At 40.7% G+C, this 20226-nt stretch overlaps 1 protein-coding gene across 5 annotated transcripts in view; it reads right to left on the bottom strand.

Annotated features, from left to right (window-relative positions):
• CAB39L (calcium binding protein 39 like) overlaps nucleotides 1-20226 on the bottom strand; it is a 63719-nt gene that overhangs the window by 27261 nt on the left and 16232 nt on the right. For 2 of the 5 annotated variants that reach the window (XM_051779331.1, XM_051779330.1), the window contains exons 3-4: nucleotides 18831-19054; nucleotides 8916-9064 (exon numbers count right to left, since the gene is read on the bottom strand). In XM_051779331.1, the coding sequence (XP_051635291.1) occupies nucleotides 8916-9017 (102 nt within the window). In that variant the 5' untranslated portion in view covers nucleotides 9018-9064; nucleotides 18831-19054. Of the gene's footprint in view, nucleotides 1-8915; nucleotides 9065-18830; nucleotides 19055-19274; nucleotides 19297-20226 lie in introns of those variants that run through there. The other 3 variants (XM_051779334.1, XM_051779332.1, XM_051779333.1) reach the window with 2 other exon arrangements.

Here is a 20226-nt window from a genome sequence, read left to right as displayed (position 1 = left end):
AAAATGAAACTACAGAACACTGGTATTGATGGGCAGAACTGGGCACAAGAGCTGTACTTCTCTAATCATCTGCCATCCCATCTGATCTTCTTCTCAGCTTTTCTAAGTGCAATTTACATTCTGGGCTTAACTTCCTCCTCCTTCATATCCTCCGGATAGTCTGGTTTGACATTCAGCCCGCCACCAAAAGCTATTCCTGGTCAAATCTGAGGACTGCTCTTCAGTGCCTATCCCCTCACTATCTATTTGGAGGAAAACCATAATCCTGAACACAGATTCCTAAATTAACAGTCACTTTTAGCCTCCATTTTGACATTTCCACTTAATCTTAAAGCATTTTTAGAATAATACCTTAAGTACATAAGCACTGTTTCTGGCATGGAAACTTGCTAAAAAAAAAAGACATTCCAAGATCCAAAGACCCAAGATGTGTCCAAAACAAACAACAAAGCAAATACACTCACACAAATACATGGAAATACAGGATGACAGAAACATATCTACAGAAGAAGTCAGACCGGTCCTGACCCTCTTCAGGAAAAATTGCAAAAATCAACAAAAAGCCTCAGCAAGATACTCTTCCTCCTAACAATGCCACAAACAGAATCTCAGTGACAAAAAATAAAAAAAGAGATTTGCTAGAAACTCCGAAGTCTATTATGACTTCCACATTACTTTTTATTTTCCAGAAGTGGCAACAGCAACAATGGCAAAGTGCTGCAAGCATCACTTCAGCAGAAGTTATAGAGCAAAAGAAACAGTTTCATGAAATATCTAAGCACTTTTAGCCATTTGCCTCAGTCTTGCAATTAGTCACAATCTTATTTCCACCAGATTTTCCTTTTACCCTCTAAGGATGAGTCCTTTACATCATAACTGAATTTATGCCATTATATTTACAAAAGCTGTTGTGAACAGAGGGGGAAAAGGGGGGAAAGAAGAAAACTAAACACACAATCCTGAACAGAACGGCTTATCTGTATTACATACAAATGTCAAAAGTGGGATAAGCTGAACTTTGATCAGTCAAAAGTTGTGGGTACGGACAACAAAGCAAAGATGAAGTGCAAGCTGATTCCCAGCACACACATCAGTGCTGTCCCTGCACAAGATGTCAGGATCTTGACCTTCCAAGGCAACTTGCAGGTTTCTAGTCTACAGGCATCTTAGTTCACAATGTCCAGACTTGGGAAGATCCAATTCCACCACAGAATACTAAAATTCAAGGTGGGTGCATGGGTGAGTGTCCCATGAGTTACAAGGTTGATTTGCAATAGCTGTGTAAGGGGAGTGAAGGAGAGCACAACCTAGACCCACCCGTGCAACAAAGGCAGTTTTTTCAATGATGGCCATTTCTTCTCTATTTTGATCCAACACAGGACTAACAAGTTATTTCCAACAAGAAATAACTCTGCATCCACAGAGTATAGTTTATAGTGACCAGCAACCCACAAGAGGGTTTTGAGTCCATTTTGAAACACAGCATTTTGTGAAAATGCTGAAATCTAACAATCCTCTGCTAACCCATCTGGGCTAGAGGATGTACAATAGACTTAGAACTGGAAAGCTGACAGCATAGATAAGCCTACATAACTTCTCCAAATTATAAACACGTTCAACCTGCCCTACTCATAAAGTTGTTTTTTTGTCAGCATTTATGTGTCTTTCTAAACCTACCAACAGCTTCAACAACAAAAGCTGGAAATTTTATAAGTTGAAGATACCTGTCACAGCTTATTTTCCTCACAGATCAAAGTCTTGTTGCTGTTGACTTAACGGGAACATAACACAAAGAAAGGAGCTTACAGAGAAATGATTCCCTAAAATTCAACGCAAAAAAATCTTCCCTGAAAGACTTTAAGACACTCCTCTCCACAGCCTATCCCACACATGAAGATCAGCCAATCTTGTTGCAAATATCCAGTCTTTATTACAGAATGGATAACACTACTATGCCTGTATTGAATATTTCCATACTCCAGCGTTGATCTTCCTTTCCCACAGTTTTAATATTGGGTTCTTCAGTTTAACTTGCTTGGCCAGGTCTAGAAGACAATTTCTGAGCTTCATCTGGTTTTTTGGACTGTTCTCTACAGGAGGGTCAAAGTGCATGACAGTGTTCTTAGGGCAGTAATTCAGCATTATTAAGGAATGCTGCAAAATAGTTAATTTTATTTCCTCTTATTATACGAGAGAGTTCAATAAGGAGTTTCTTGGGGTTTTTTTTTTCCTTTAAGGTACAAAGGAATCCTCCAAGACTTACATATTTTTTGTTGCTTTTACAAAATCTTCCAGTAAGATTTTAAAGAACAGCATGGAAGGCTAAAACAAAGCCTTCTTATCTCTTGTTCATGGCCAAAGCTGAATTTTTATTTCCATAATTACATGAGTTAAGACTTTCCATACTCAAAGGCTAAGCTATTTTATCTGCAACACTGCTTGCGTGATGTAGCAAAATAAACAAAGTAGATCTGCTTCAGAAATCAAAACTTCATACAGTTTTTTAAAACCCCCATATATTTTACCAAGAGTCCTCAACTTCAGCAACATGAATTTCTGGCTATTCCAACTGAGTTAATAAAAATTACCTCTACTTACTAACCTTGCCCCTCTCCTCTCCTCAGCTACTTATGGCAATTTCACATTTATCTTAACAAAGTCATATTAAGTGCTTGTGATCCAGACCTATTATGCTTGTCAGAGAAAGAGATGGATTTCCTCTTATTTAAGGTAGATCCATTGCATCTTTTTACTCCTTTCCAAGGAAGATTACAAACAACATAAAGGGAAAAGCATAAGGCCCTGAATAATCAACAGTCTGAGCTCCTACACCTGAGCTGCAACTCTTCAAAGTTTTCAGTGGGCTGTCTCTATTTTACCTGTGTTTCATCAACAAATTAGAGGTCTCACATGTATGTCCACATGTTACAGGTCAGAAGGGCTTATTCTTACTTTTATTCATCTGGGGACTTAATATAACATTTATGACCAACCATAACAGTGAATAAATAACAGATTGCAAGAACTTTTTCCACCTTCCCAAACTCAGATAACAAATACACATAAGAAAAATACAGGATGCCTGGTGAAGAAATCCTCAATTGTTCATAAGAATATGGCAAATAGGGCAATACAGCTTCTGTTTGTGTACCTAGCATATTTCCAGACCAAAAATCTCTCTCTAAACTGTTGCTCTCTTGCACAGCAGCAGACAGTAACACACACAGATGCCTGCCAGTGTGATGTTAATTACTCCAGTGTGTGATTCAGTGATCTGCCAGTACTCCACGCTACATACTGCAACCAAAAGCATAAAGCTCCTTGATTTGGTTTTAACCGGTTTAAAAATACTCTCTCTATGTGATTCAAACCAATTTTTCTCCTAAAATAATAGTGCCAATGCAGGTCTCTCTCTCTACAGTCTGTAAAGACTCCCAAGAAAAGCCATTAGCAGAATCGGAATCCAACATCTGTGTAACTTCAGGATCACCTCAGCTGACTTATTCTTGATACAATTTCATGCTAAACTGATCCATAGGAACAAACTGGACATTTTGGATCAGGAGGCCTGAAATTTGCCATTTAGTAAAACATTATGGACTAGTACTCAAGGAAGCTGGCAATGACAATTTGGCCAAGCAGGCACAGCAGGGAAACACCTTTTAAAAGGATGGATGATTAAATGGAGAAGACAGGTTTGCCCCACCTGGACATAAATTCCTTTCCCACTGTTAATCCTGCACTTAAGATAGAACTAAAGGTTGTGAGGCCCTTAAAAAATAAAAAGCAACCAGAAGAGACAGGTTTAAACTCTTGGCACCAGCACCTGATGGTATCTGGAGTTTCTCCCATCTCTAGAGCAACAACAGGCCTTAGCAGAACAGGGAAGCTGAAACATGAAACACTCCACAAAACCCCAGGACACACAGAGCAAGGAAGAAGGGGTGCCAAGCCCTTCTTATCTCATTCCCTCGGTTTCAGTCTGCAGCAATGAAGTCGAAGGCAATTTTGCAACTGACTTTGGCAGCTGAAGAATCACATCCACAGGTATTCACATTCACAGCAGTCACGCAACTGTTCTTCCATGCAAATGCACATCGTGTCCTCCGCATGCACCTCATCTCACACACCAGTCCCCAGACACTTTATCAACGCAGCAGCGAGCGAGGTGAACAAGAGCCTATAATGGCTTCATTGTTGCTATGTAAAAAAGCAGGATTTATTGATAGAAATATTTGTTCCAGAAATCTTGAAGTCTTTTAAATGTAGCCTTAATAAAATGCTGTTCTCCTGATCCTTCTGAACAGTACCAAATTTGTTACAGCACACAGAGGTCAAACAGAGGACAGATTACAGTGACCTACCTAAACAAGCACTCTTGTTAGATATATTTAAGTGAAAGGGGCAGAAGCTAGACACTGCAGGTTATTGTACATCTAGCTTCACTCTTGTTTCTGAACACTGATAAAGGTGCTACAGCCTGCAGTTCTGCCTGCTAGGAAAACACTCAGCCCAGCACCCTGAACCTGCTGTAATGCATTTGGGTTCATTTTCCGCAATAAACCCTTAATCTTGGATCAGCCACACCAGAAACTGCAAATCTTCTGGCCCATCTAGACTACCTGCAAAGATTAGACTGAGTTTCAACCAATCTCAGATCCGTTTGCTGCACTAAATTAAAAGCCTGTGACACTTGAAAGACTTTTGCTGCAAGGCAAGTTCAGAAAATGTTACCAAACCTGTAGGCACCACAGATGGCACTGAGTCAGGCTGCCACACCCGAAGGTGTGTGGTTAGCAGGAAGAGGGTGATGTGTTCAAGGACATTCTTCAGTGACATACTGGATGCCACCTGCACTGCTTTGTGCCGACCGGACTCAGCAGCTGAACACAAGACTTGGAGAAGTCAGGATGTCACACCCCTCTTTTTGTAAGGTGGATCAGGCATCGTTTTTATTAATGATCTTTTACAACATCAATCAACAGAAGACATGGCAACATATCAGTAATAAATGAAGGACTGTGACCAGCGTGTCACAAGCTGTCCCTTCTTCCTCAGGTTCAACAGATCTGAGCACTTGATATCAGGGTTTCTCCTCTCCTCATCCCTATTTACATGCATCCTCCGAATGCTACAGGATTCATGCCAGAAAGAAGGACGAGAGTCTAAGCACTGAAGGTTTCCTTTCTTAGGTATTTAAATACTTCCCTGCTTTTCTAGCTAATTCCAGAATGGGCTTTTTTTATTAAATTCAAGAACATTTTGGTCCCACGTGACTGAGATTAAAATTTTTATGACATTTATAGAATTTTGTAATAAAACTTAATTAATTATTCCTCACCACATCAAAGCCTGAACAGGATGTCAGGAATCATACATGCTCCAATAACATTTTATTTTATTTCAGATGTTGGAAGAGAAGGGGATGGTTGATAAAGAAGGCTTTAGTCCACTTTTTCAGCTCTGTCTTACCCTACTTAATCTCCCAGTTGTTACATTAGATTTGCCAGTGCTACAATGCCTGCTTTAAAATAGATGTTATTTTTAAAAAATTATAAAACCAAGATATTAGAAAGAGCACTTCAGAGAAAAAGGAGCCACATGTGCTGGTACTTCTCAACCTGTGGTCTATCAACCATGAGAATGTAGCTGAGAAAATGGCAAAGCTTTAAGCACACACACATCCATGCAAGTACACAAAGAAACCCACACATAAAAGTAAGAACCACACATTCAAACTTAGCCTATTTTTCAGTTGAGAGTGTTTAAAAAGCATTAAAAAGCATTATGGCAACACTACACACATTAATAGTTTAAAAAAAATAAGACACATGGAGAAACTGGGTCAAATTCAATCCTTATCTAAGAAGACAGATGCTAGCTCAGTCAACAGTACTCAAAGCCTGAATGGGTACTACTCTATGACTAACAAAAAGCATCATGAAGAAAGAGTATAAACTTTCCTATATTATGTGTGTACATGGAAATGCCACAGAAAAGATGTATAATTTCCTTTGCATTTACAAGTGGCTTCTCTATCCTATCTTCTCTTGATCCTATCTATCAAGCTCTGTCCTCCACCCTCTCCCCATTACCCTGTAGTCTCAACTGCTCTGCTGTAAATTCCCTCTACCTGCATCCTGCATAGCTTGGTAGGAATGATCATTTCTGCATTATTTAAAAACATCCCCTCCAAGACACAGATGGTTCCTGCTGACAGTTTCACAAAGTTGTATGAGAAGCATCAAGCTTCTCCCTGTCTGACCTTGTGTGTTCCCAGCTGCCCAGGGCACCTTCACCTCATACTTATGACTTCTCAACTGGGAAAAGAATCAAGGAGGTTCTCTGCTACCCCTGCAGTTAATTCAAGCTTTGCCACACTTCCCTGCCAATTCCGGCTGTATTAGCAGCTTTTAGCTGTCTCAACCCACATACCATATTGGCTGTACTACAATAACAGCTCAACTGTCACAGGATAAATCTTCTTGTTTAAGTATCTGAAGTAAGACCTAGTTTGAAACTATTCTGCATGTAAAATCAGGGATTCTCTGGAGTCATACCCTGGAAGTTCTGGGAACCTTGGTTTTCTGGTGAGGCACAACAGTACCCCTCTAGTTCTCACAGCAGACAAGGAGTCAGAAATCTGAAAAACTTCAGATTTCTGCTTTCCAAACTTCTGTGTTCACAGGGCCACCGGGTCCAAAACCAGCTCTGAGATATCCAGAGTTTCTGACTCTTGAAGGAGTCAGACCTCTGGAGCTTTTCATGAAAGTTTGACACGTTCCTTCTCCATTTGGAAATCAAACTGGAGGTAAATTTAAAAATCTTGCCAAGTTTTGAGGAGCACAGTGTACAGCACTGTACTTTGTTTTTCTTTGCTTTTGTTTTCAGTTAAAGTTCTCTAATCATACTCATGAAAACATGTTACTTATTAGCATTACTAACTTTTGAGAACCTTTGTGCCATTGAAAGTGTCTCCATCATCTGTTCTTCTCCAATTCAAATTTCAAACAACACTTAAAAATGGTATTACTAAGTCCACAAACCTGAATGGATAGTAGCAGACGCGACTGGGGGGATTGTCTTTCCTGCCATTTTTTAAAGTTTATCATCGTCACAGTACTAAAGATATTCCTTACAATTTACTTCCCTAAACTCAGGAGAACAAATTTGGCTATTTTCTTTAATAGGTATTTATTTCAGAACAGCTCAGTGCACACTCTAGATGAAAGGCAGCATTACCAGGGAGTCTCACATCTTTCCTCCTGAAAGGAGGGAGGCCCTATGTGTTTCTTCTACATCACAGCACAAAGTTCTGAGTCAACAAGCCATATAAACCATATACTCACAAAAAAAAAGGCTGCTTTCTTCACCTTCTGCCTTGCTGCTGAAGGGACTGCCTGTCCCACTCCCTCCTCTCCCCAGGAACAGCCTCTACCCCATAGCAATGAAGGACATAAAAAATAACTGAAAACCAACCTCCTCCTGTAAAATAAGCGTCATTAAGTTCACGAGCTGTTTCCATTCTAATATGCCAAGGAAACACTCCCGTATCTTTTGTTCTGTGCGGAAAACACACACCAGCTGTTCTGACTTTTATGAAAGATTTACATGAAGTTCTTGATTTTCTAAGAAGTCTGAATTTCTTCTCCTTTGTCACTGACACACAAATAAACAAACCAGCTCAAAGCCAAAAATTCTCAGAACCACAACCCTGAGGAGTCATGCTGCAAGGCAAATTGAAAAGAAATCTGAGTCTAGAGCTTCTGCTTTGAATGTCTTCTTTAATCAGGCTCCAAAAGATGAATTCAGCAGGGGAGAACAGATTCTGTTGGTTTATTTAGTTACTTATGTTTTAGTTGAGTCAAATTCTCTCAGTGCTTTTCAGTTAACCGAAGGTATTTCAGCATGAGACATCAAATACCGGAGGCCTCCCAGAAATCCGTGTGACCAATCTTACATAATTAACACACTCTGAGCTACTTCCTTTGAACTAAAAAGTTTCAAGAGGATTTCACTAAGGGCACAAAGGGCTCCATGTCTACCTTTTGGGTTGGGGTTGTTTTAATACACGCTCCTGCACAACTGGGGGAAGCACAACATGCACACATGCAAAAATCAGCTCCATGAAAACTCTACTAATATAACTTATCAGCTATTTCTGTTTCCATTGACACTCAGTTTTAACTTAAAATTAGTTCGTTGTTAATTAAAATCATATACTCAGATGCAAAAAAGAAAACAAAATTATTTGATTTTATGCAAGCACAAATGTCTAATTGGGAGCATTTTTTATGTTGGGGAGCATCTTCTCAGGTGGTCACTGGAAAAGTGGCAAAAGTAATTTGGGTCTGTGTCACAGAATTAGAAGAGAGCAGTAATATTAGCAAAAGCCTAGCACTATAATTAGAATATGAGTAGCACAGCTCATTTAGGAAGCACTAGCACCTTGAACAGTGTAAAGGATCAACACAGTGAAATCTCTTCTGGATACATACAGGTTTGCTGTTTTATGTGAACAGTGTTCATCAGAAGTAAGTATTGCTCTGTGGGTACCTACACATTAATTGACAGTCTCATTTGTTATCCTGCTAAAACAATTAATAGTATAATAGTTTTCAAATAGCCTTCCAAGCTGTTTTGTTAGATGCATTACTGTTTGAAGTAGTGGGAGATCATCCTTCGTTTTGGCTGAGGCTCCTGGATGTCAGCATTTTTGGTTTGGCCCCTGGATCTGTTGTATTTTACCTATGCAAAAGACCCCTGATCTCAGCAGAACCATTCCAACACTCAGCTACTTACACAGGCAAGCACCTGCAGAATCAGGGCAGTGAGCAAACACAATTTTGTTCCCTTTATTCTACTGCTCCACCAGCATAAAAACCTTATTGGTCTTCTACAACATCATCTCATACCTTGTCTGTCCTTTTTTCTTGTTTTTCCAATATGGCCATGTTTTCTTTCAGAACTTTCACAATCTCAGCAGGATTTTTGTGCGATTTACTAAACAAAGGCATGGTCTTTCTTCACCTGGATTTCTTCCTTCAGGACAGAAGAGGACTGCCTTAAATTGAACAAGAAATAAAAACAGGTTTTAAGGTTTATACAAAAACACAATAAAAACACACAAAAGCATTATGAACAAGAAAAGTATGCCTCAGGCACTACATTTTGTCTCAGCAGCTCAGTGAAGCAGTAAAAGTTCTCACGTACAGTTATTGCAAGTTCATCCAGGATTCTCAAGCCACCATTAGCATGTGGAAAGCAACTACTCAGCACCTGCACAGCAGCTGGATGCTTCCTAAAGACCACAGTCAGCACTCCAGTTAGTCTATGTCTATGTCCAACATATTTTGGACACTGTATCTGGCAGGATCCTCTAGAATTCTCATAAGGGTTTCTGTCAGACTACACTAGCTCCATCATGATGCAGATAAGCAACTGTAAATGCCAGCACACTAAACGCATCCTTCATTTAGAGCACTGCAAGTTAAGGTCCCAGATTCTCTGCTATCTCTTCTTCTTCTTCAGCTTCTTTTCTTTTTCAGCCTAAAACTTCTTGGGAGGAAGCAGTTTAAGCTATCTCCTAAGTCTGACAGACTTCAAGAATCTGTGGGTCAGACCTCACTTGCGTAAAACATTGGCTGAATTAAATAAGGAACAGACAATCAGGTCCAAATACGAACACAAATGTTTTCATGACATTTAAACGGAAGACTGAGCATTTTAATGAAAATTATTTGTTTGTTTAATTTAAAACATTCCTTCTCTGTATGGCTAGAAAAGCAAATACCACATCACTGTATTTATATATGAAAGAAACCAACTAGATTAGTTTCTCATCTTACAAAGCATTAAGTTGTGAATTCTTATGGGTTTTGCTGAGGGTCTAATATAAAGATCTACTGAAGTCAATGACTGACTGACTATAGATGGGAATATGCTCTGGTTAAAGCTGTACCACTTTCCAGGGAGAGCACTGTTCTGGACTGCATTCCAGTTTGTACAGAAACGAAAAAGAGGTTAAAAAAAAAAAGCAGTAAAAATAATCTCAAACTTTCATCTCTTTCCACAATAAAACAAAACACCACAATCCCTCCACACACACACTTGAAAAATTTGTTGTGAAAACATAAATATATACACAAATCACTTCAATCTCATTATTCTTCAACTTTTACAATTACAAAAAAGCTTTATACAAGAGGTTTTAAAGGAGAGAATTAAATGAGCACAATACACACAGCATAAAGAAGAAAACCCAGTGGTCCCAAAGAATCCACTCCTCTCATGCTTTGTTGTTATTACTGACATGCTACAGATTCCATCAGGAAATATGACGCCATTTGTGCCATACATCCATGTGTTAGTAATCCCCAAATATCCTATGGAATTAATACCTAGATTAGACATACATTCTATTGCAACTATAAATAGCAATCATATAAAACAGCGAAGTACAAAATTCTCACTTTAAAAAAACAAATTTATACAGATTCTGTCTTAACATCTTACTAAAACATTTCAAAACATTTCTGCAGATTATCTTTACAGTTTCTATGACATGAAGGAAATATTTTTAAGTGTCTTATTTAACCCAAAATTTCTTTTATAGTGTCCACAGTAGGTGAATTTGTATATAGCTTCTCATTTGTTGCTAGGTCAGTTTTACAGGGATATTTTCATGTTCAGTGTCTGAAACCTCACCACTTTCAGCTTTCCATTTTCAAGTTCCTCACAGTCCAGTTCAAACTCATTTTTATTTCTGCAGTTTTCGCTACATAACCTTCACTCCCAGCTGCAGAGCCCTGCTCCCATGCAGCTCACAACTCCAAGCTTTGGCACCACCAGCCAACTTGCAACAGAGCAAAGTCACATCTCAACCTGACAAAGTACAAGATTAAAGACTGGGTACCCTAACGACTCACTCTTTTGGGCATGTTCAGCTACATACAAGCACTGGAAAAGATTAGGACGCCAATAGTATACAATAAAGGTGCTTAAATGCTGCTAGCGAGTGTCAAGCACGCGGTAATCCCACGTGTGCTGCAAATAGAAGATTAATAATTCACAACATACTTTGAGAAGGACCTGCATGTTTTTATTATCCCTGAAGACACAGGATGAGGATGTGATGATGCAACAGAGAGAGTCTGAAAGCAAGAGAGATGCATTTCAGAAAAGAAGTATTTTCATCCAGGTTGGGGTAGTGTCATGAGCCCCCCTGGGAGTCGGGGGCTCAGAGGTGACTGGGTGCCAGGACAGTGTTCCCTGGAGAGCCAATCACCACTCGTCTTGTTCACTTCTGCTAAAAATCATATATACACAGCTACCAGAAGCTGCTGGTAGTTTTTTGTTGGTGGTGTCTGCTGTGTATAGGTGGAGAAGGCCAGGGGGTGGCTGGGCTCCTTCTTTCCCCCTCTGGGGGGAGAGGGGAGCCCTGCGGACCCCCCAGCTCTGCCTAGGCCAGAGTTAGAGGCAGCATTGGAGTGAGTGTGAGGGACGCGACTCAAAGCACCTGATGTAAGAGGAGAGAGGCAGGCCTTGCAGCTAAGCTCTCTTCCCCCCACTTTCTGCAGTTAAGCTGTGGAGGGGGGCCTTTTCTTTCCCTCCACTGTAAAGTGGAGGAGAGGCTCAGCATTTGAAGCAGAGCCAAGTGAACGGGCTGATAATAAAACAGCTCAGCACTCGGGAGAAGAATCCCAGGCGAAATTGGAGATGGGCCAGAGAGAGAGGGAGAGAGAGGCTCGGGAGCTGCCCTGCCGAAGCTGATCGGGGGCAGCCGAAAACTGACTTGGAGGAACGAAGATTCCAAACACCTACTGTGATAAGCTACACCACAGCAACAGCGAACCGAGGTATGAGACTGAGAAAGAGAATCACACAGCAGACTGAGGAGAAAGGACTCAAAGCTACTTTCTTGGACTTGGTGAGGAGAAAGACTGCAGCAAACAGCTGAAGGTTGGTTAGGGAGTATTCAGGGGCCCAGAACACTCCCACGAGAGAGAGACTGCGTTACCCAGCAGCCTTGAAAGGCTCTTCCTGGACTAAAGTTAAAGGGAGGGGCTTAAAAGGACTGATAGAAATGTAATATATATATAGTTGCCTTTAGTTTGTATAGTATTTATTTGTGTAAAATAAATGTAAATACTTCCCCCTTCCCCTATAGAAGCCTCTGGCCTGAAAGTTTCTCTCCGGTGTTGGGATAAACTGTGGGAAGGGGTGGGGGGAAATCTGGAAACTGGATTTTGGATTTTCTAATGTGGCTCAAACTGCCACAGGTAGGTATAACCAGAATGCTTAAGTCTTCCCTTCATCTTTCCCTTTCAGAAGACTCCACACAAAGAAAAGCAAAGGGGGACATAATTTGATTTTTAAAATGAAGTACTCCTCAGCTAGAGGTCCTGAGATTTTTAAAAAATGAAGTTCACATTTCTAACTGAAATGTTGACTATAAACATATTTTCATCCCCAAAAATACTTACATAACTGTCTAGAGTAGAGTGTCTGTATTTAAAATAATCATTAATTTTTCCATAAAACTACAAGATTAGTTAGGAACAAAGGCTACAAAGTACAAAAGAACTTTGTACTTTTTTGACTATATAGTTTCAGTCTTGACACCAAGTCACCACAGCACCGTTCAGTGATAAAATACATTTCTCTTCACTTCATACTCTACCATTATCCTAACCACAGATTCTTACATTACAGTTTTTAACTCATCATCACCCGGCAACAGATGATCCATCACTTCAGAAAATACATACTGGCAGCTGCAGGTTATGATCCCTTTTGATTCTTCATGCAGGAATCTTCTAAGAGGACACCCGCTAATCACAATTACAAGTGGAAGCAAATGGGGATAAAGTCACTTAGACGAGATTTGAGAGTTGTACTCCTTAGTCTTATAGCTGGCTATTCCACAAGGCATGTGGCAAAACAAGGACTCCTCTCCTCCAGATTTGCTCCTCATGACTGGCTTGAAAGCATGAGCTCGTGCTAAAGCTCTTAACACAGTGGGGCATTTCTGTCCTGTCCTCCTCCTTGTATCAGCTGTCTGCTCTCTAAGCTTTTACTTGGAAGGTCTTCTCTTCAGTAGAGGCACTAACTTGGTTTAAAGGCCCTATTCTTTTCATCACTTACTTTCAGTCCATTTTTTGGAACTTGGTATTTGCCAGGCATCTAGCTCTCTGTCAAGGTAGCCTGAAATTTGACAGTAAGTTCAAAATTACAATGGGAAGAGAATTAGGGGGAGAGTTAGACAGTGTCACCATGTAAGCTTCATTTTCTCAAGAAACCACTCTAAATATGACTGAAAACCAAAGATGAATGACAAGTGAAAAGAATGTAATACAGGCTTACTAAAGGTAGCTCATACTACAGTTCCTTATGAACATATTTTTAAGCAGAGAAGACACAGTAGAATCCATGTGTCCAACATGGAAATACACTAATTTGAACATAGTACAAAATAAACTACTTGAAAGGAAATTATCATGTCATCTGACTGAGAGGGTAACAGCAATTTGGGGACAGGACCATACTTAGATAGGCATGGGAATTAAGAGCCTACACAAAAATTGTGGAGACTCAAAATAGAAAGATATTATCAACACATAAGAGGATTGGAATATCATCAGAAGAACTGAGAAAATAAAAATGGGATAAAAGTTAAGAGTAGAAACTATCAGATGATGCTAAATGGTAGAAGAAACAGGATTTGTAGATGTTCCAGATACCTGGAAACATTCAAGATTAGATTGGACGGGGTTCTGAGCAACCTGTTCTAGTTGAAGACATCCTAGCCCATGGCAGGGGGAATTGGACTAGATGACCTTCAAAGGTCCCTTCCAAACAAAATCATTCTATGATTATCTGCTTCAAGCTGAGGACTTACCATGAGAAATGACAAAACCAGGCAGCTGGTGACATATACAAATATACACACTATTTTACAGACAGGAGAAAAATAGATGCAAATCTGTGATGAATTAAGGAAGTAATTGTCAACAGAAATACAAAGGTATTTATGTCTCTGTAGGTCTTGAAAGAACTTTGTACAGAACATTGTACACAATCCTGAACACCTGCAGTCAAGTAAAATCAACAGAGATTAGAGTGGGTGGAGAGAAGGGCCCTAGGCTGACCAGAAAAACGGGAAGACCAGCTTGTCTAGAAGGCTGAAAGTGCTCCCCTAGTAAGCTTAGAATAAAATACAGGGAAGCCGAAGAAGTTATTTTAGCTCAAATAACAATAAAACTTTATTTATGCAGAAGCAAATGGCTATAAACTGCTGATGAATAAACTTCAGCTGAAAATGTAAAGGTTTCTACCCACTGGAGCTTTGAGGTTTTGAACCAGCCACATTACAGAGCTTGATTCATGGATTTTTGACACTGCTGTCTGGCAGCAAGGGACAGGGCTGAATGAGCCCCTTTCTTTTCCTACTCTCTAGAAAAATTTTTTCCATCTAATGGTTATTCAACATATGTTTTTATAACATCAGAAATGGATTGTGGGCAGTCCTGAATTCATAATGGGGGGGGGGGGGGCAGCCAACTTCTGAAACATTTAGTTCTGATGATGTTATTTCACTGGTGCTCTTGTGAGGAGCTTATGAGACCAAAGGAAACAGCTGCATCTCACTGGACCAACTCTTCTGGCCTCAGAGGTTGTCTCTCCCAGTCATGAGGAAAATGTCCCAGCAGCACTGTAGGAGGAACAGTGGTTTCCAAAGCCTGCTGTTGCCATCAGCATGAACATGACATTTCAGCCGCCAGAGTTGGAGTGTCCAGCACATTTCAGGAACTCTACTTTTAGAAAAATACTTTAAGGGAATGTCATTCTGTGTTTGTCCAGGAGGAAAAAAAATGGCACTGATTTTATTTTAGGTAAGTTAAGAAGCACCAAAAGAAAGTATTAAAGCACCACTTTCTAAATGTCTGGCTATTTCTGTTTGAGTCAGAAAAAAAGGGAGAAAGAAAATCACACAGACTAAAGCAGTAAATTGAACCCTGAGATGAATGTGCTTTACAAGACATGACTTTTAGGGTATTCGGTAGCCTGTCAAAGGTAACATAACATGCCTTCATACTCAGGGCATGCCTTCCCTCAGAGGCCTCCAACTCTACAAACATTTAACTAAGATTTCACAAAACCTATATGCCTCCTTTTACTCTGCCCCCTCTGCAAAGGGAGAAACTGAAGCACAGAAAGATTAGAAAATTACCCAAGGCCATATTTAAAAAAATCAGTGGTTGTGTCAGGAATGCAACCTAGATCATTTGACAACAAAGCCTATGCTTTATCAGTCCTCAAAATATCTCTTTTGCCAGTTTATCTGCTCATAAAGAGAAAGTACTAAAAAAATAATTTAATACAGCTATAAAGTACAGTAAGAGATCTAGATCTGCTTGTAGGCACTCTCCCCAATTTCTTTGCTTTTAATCATATACTTCCTCTGAAGACTATAGTGCAGTTGAACCTCTAAGCACAATGAAGGAAAAACACACGCAGCAATATCACTCTACTAAGTAGCCCATCCCACTACGAAGTGACTCAGTAAAGCCGCTCCGTAACAAATGCTTCTTCCTGCCCATGAAGGCAAGAATGGGAGAGAGCATGTGAGCCCATCCATGCACTCTCTGCAGACACTCCTCTGGACAAGCAATTTGGTTTTTCCAAAATAAATGAGCTAAAAGATTTCCTTCCCGTCAAGTATCAGACATTCATCTTGTCTTCATCAACTTATTGAACAGAATCAAAACATTTCAATAACTCATACCATGTGAGAATTTCTTGAATGGAAGAAAAGACCTTCATTTTTCATTGACTGCAGTGTGCCTAAGACCCATATATTTGGGGTCTGAGTTAGTACACTTTCTTTATCATTTTGGCTAATTCAGTTTCTACATCATGGAAGAGGCACTTTAATCCCTCCTCATTTATCCCTCCTGCCATATTTGGGAAAGCTGTTGCACTTACAGAGCAATGTACTCAAATCAGGGGATGGAAGCTCCCATGTGTGATGATCAATTGGAGAAGCCAAATTCATCCTCCCCAATGCAGTCCCCTCACATGACCCGTGTTTTATTTAATATGCAGAAGGAATCAGGGCTACACAACAATTAACTTCTCTGCAAATCCTCAATGAGGTACATCACAAATGAGACAAAAGATTAAGAGAAGAGAGGACAGTTTTAGGGTTAGGGTGAATGAACACCAACCCTGCTTGGCAACAAAATTATTCCAAAAACTCAAGAATTTACTCATCAATAAGCTTTGCTGTTGGCTACTTGTTGCATTATCTGGAATGAAGGTGGATATTGGCTGAAACTTCACCTGAACCCCCAAAACATTGCAGTAATACCTACTATCACTACAAATCTCTTTTTTAGCAGATGGTATGCAACCTGAAGATCAGATATGGAAAAGAAGTAGGCAGCTCTGCCCTTAATCTGATCACCTCTACAGAATAAGAATATTATCACATAGTTGTTTAATACTATTATGAAACTGAAGGCACTCATGGTGATGCTCCACTCAAGTGCTGTGGTGAAGCACTCAAAGAAATTATTTATTCTGTTTGTAATCAAGTGCTTGAATGCCTATTTAATTAAACCCAAAAATTCTATGTAGTCTGTCAGCAAACACAGAGGATAAAATGAAACACCAAATAGCAAGCTGGTCACTGAGGCAACAGTTGGATGAACACTTGTCATGATGGTGACACCCCGCTCCACATCTACTCACATCCCTACAGACTCTGTTGGGGTGATACAGCTGTTTGCAGGACCACATGGTGAACCAGGTCAGGGAAGTGATCCAGGTTAACAAAAAATAGCTTGGTGGGGAAAATATGTCACACAGGTTTCCAGTCTAGTTCTGCCCACAGTCTAGAGCTGTACCAGCACAAGAGGGGAAGAAGGGGATGGAAGGAGGGTACAGAGACAGGGCTGCTGGAGCAGATGATACAGCTCAGGTGTTCACCAACCAAACCCAGAATGAGGCAGCAATGATCAGAATTAATGTGATAATACAAACAAAATACTAATCATAGAATGGTTCCAGGGTTAGAAGGGACCTTAAAGATCATCTAGTTCCAACACCTCTGCCATGGGTCAGGACACCTTCCAATAGAGCAGGTTGCCTAGCCTTGAACACTTCCAGAGATGGGGCATCCACAGCTTCTCTGGGCAACCTGTACCAGTGTCTCACCACCCTCATCGTAAAAAATTTATTGTTAATATCTAATCTAAATCTACCCTGAGTAGGGTATAGAGACTATATGGCACAGGCACAGGCAAACACCAGAATTGAAGTTAGGAACATTTTGGGTGTTTGACTTTGCTACTTAGTGTCCTTTTATTGGAAATCCTGTGCTACCAAAGCTATTGTTATTATAATAAAATTATAAAACAGCATTTGCACACTGCAATGCCAGGTAACATTCAGATTCTAAACCCATGCAGAAGTGGCAACCAGTGGCACCATACTCACACCAGCATCAATTATCTCGGTATCACAGGATTACACAGGCTCTCCCATTCATGTTAATGAACTGGCAAGAAATAATAGGTTATTACCTTATGTTCAATAAAACTATAAAGATAGGAAATCAGTGATTTTACAGCCACCAAATTTGCAGGATTGATGAGTCAAGAATATTTGGGATCCCAATGTGCATTTGTCACCAGAGGTCTTTCAAATCTAAAAGGTTAAGGATTCAATTCCATGCCTAACTGTAATCCACAGCAAAACTCCCACAAGCCCAAATAAGCAGAAGGAGGTCTTTTAACTAATGTCTCTGAAGTACACACAATTCTAACAGAGGAGCCCTTAACAGCTTTTAATTTACTTAAGCAAAAGGGAAACCAAGTTAAATATCCATTTCTAGTAGGAATAATAACCGCAGAAATAATGGAAACTGGTAACATAATTTAAATAACGCAGGCAGCAGCCAAGAGGGAATAGGACTTCCTCTAAACTCATTAGTGAGGAACACGAATACTATTTTTTGCTTTTTGTCCAATATTACTGAAGTTACCTCTCTACACAGCATTTACTTGACCATGTTTCTAGCAACTCTGCTGTATTACTTTCAATAGCTTCATAACGCATTAAAATAATTTTCTATAGTAGTAATTTCACGTTACTACTAATATTAGCCCAAGAAAGAGTCTTTTCTCTGGAAAAAAAAAAACCAAAACCAAACTTCCCTTAAGCTCAATTAAAGTTCTGCCTGATAAAGACTTCATGAATCACCCATTGCACAGCATTAGCATTTCAGGTCGACAAGACCTATCAACTATAAATACCGAGATGGTTAATTTACATATGCCGTTTCTCCCGGCAGTTCACACGCACGCCCATCTTCCCTTCATCTCTGATCCCCCTGTCTTATGCAAGTGGCCACGCTCCCATTCCTCCGCATCTCAAGAGCCAGTCCGCAGCTGCAGGCAGTCAGTGGAGAGGAGCAAAAAAAATGATATATTGCAGATATTTTATTTTTGGAAACCACACTGTAAATAAAGCCATTTCCAGAGATATTCCATGGACACGGAGTGCTTGGTCGCAGAGCCAGCGCCTTATGTAACAGAAGGAGTATTGTTTAGGGTTGCCTGCATTAAAGAGCCACTCCTGGTAACACAGTTTACAAAGCTATAAAAAGCTACCAGCGTAACTACCGAGAACAAGCAGGCAAGCAGTTTATTACGAAAAGGCTGGTGCTGACAGGAAAAAAAAAAAGAAAAAAAAAAAAAAGAAAAGTTTCAATAAATCATTTAACTTTCCGTCACTCGAAGGACATCACCTCGGCTGACACTTACTGTGAGTGGAAAGGTGGGGCTCTTAAGCAGCCCTGTGCAGCCCCATGGCCAGGTGCTGAAGACAGCTCTGCCGTCTCCCCGCAGCCCACGCCGCCAGCAGCCGCCTTCAGTGATCTCCCATTTAATTCCGCTTTATTCCCCCCGCCGATTATCCACACGTGGCAGAGACCAGGGATCCCACGACTCAACCTCCCGCTCTTCTTTTGCAGAGCGACCGTCAGCCTCTGAAAAAGCGTGAGCAGAGGGGATCACTCGGACATGCACAGGCGCTCACAAGCAGCTGTAAATTTCCACTCCCCGCTGCCTGCGGTTGGACTCCCGGCCTCGCTCCGGCTCCTCGCTGTTCCTGTTCCTACGAGCTCTGTGGCTGGGTGTGCGTTTTTCCCCCACTGCCCTCCCCGCTTCCCACTCCCTCGCTCGTCTTGCTCGCAGGCTCACACACACCTCCCAAACTCCACGTCAGAGGAACGCGTGGAAAAGAAAAGGATGAAGCGATCACTCCGCCGAGAGATTTCTCCAGGGTTAAGGGAGGACATGCGACGATTTCGCATCACTTCTGTAAGTTTCCATTCCTCAAAGTTTGTCGGTGCAGGGGAGGCATCGCTGATGGGTCCTTGCACCATCACGTGGCAGAGGCTGCTGGAATTAAATTATTCACCTTGCCGTCCTGCTAGGAATGCAAATAAGGGAGTCCAACATCGGGTTGTTGTTACAAGATAACAATAAAATCAACATGCTCACGCACCACATCTTTCAGCAGAGTCCTGTCCAGAGAAGCTGAAGTTAAGCTGCTTCCTGCCTGCCTATGTATCATAACACAAAGATCTGAATACTTTTCCACAGTAATACTTGAGGGAATAAAAAAAAAAACCACCCACCCTGCCGTGTACTATAAGAAAAATTTAAATCCTGTTGAAGAAAAACATTAGGCCAAAGGATTTTTTCAAAGGCTAATATGATGAGGGGGGAAAAAAATCATACATTAAAGTATTCTGAAACAAGTATTACTAGCTATTATCAAGCACACAAATACAGCAGAATGCAATTAAAGGAATTGTTAATGCTTCACTTTTCTCTCTCGGCAACTATTGCTCAGCAAGCGCTACACATTCCCAAAGGAAATGTGTGCTTTCCTCCCCGCTCCCAGCTGTCTAACAGGCCTTGAGACCAGGGAAAGGAGGATGCTTTACCAGGCACCGTGGGCACTACAAGGTGGGATTTAAAACCTATCCTCATCTGAATCTTGGCCAAGTCCCAGCAGGGATGAAAGCCCAGCATGTATTTCAGCTGAGCTCACCAGCTCGAGGGGGGAGATTTCACCTCCCATCCCTTCTTCCTCCAGGCAAAGCCTAGCCAAAGTCCTACATTATTAAAAATAGTTCTGTATGCTACATTT

Source organism: Manacus candei, unplaced genomic scaffold (genome assembly GCF_025592945.1).
Source record: "Manacus candei isolate 608988 ecotype Guabito, Panama unplaced genomic scaffold, ASM2559294v1 h1tg000014l, whole genome shotgun sequence".
NCBI lineage: Eukaryota > Metazoa > Chordata > Aves > Passeriformes > Pipridae > Manacus > Manacus candei.
This window is presented reverse-complemented; position numbering and strand designations above follow the sequence as displayed.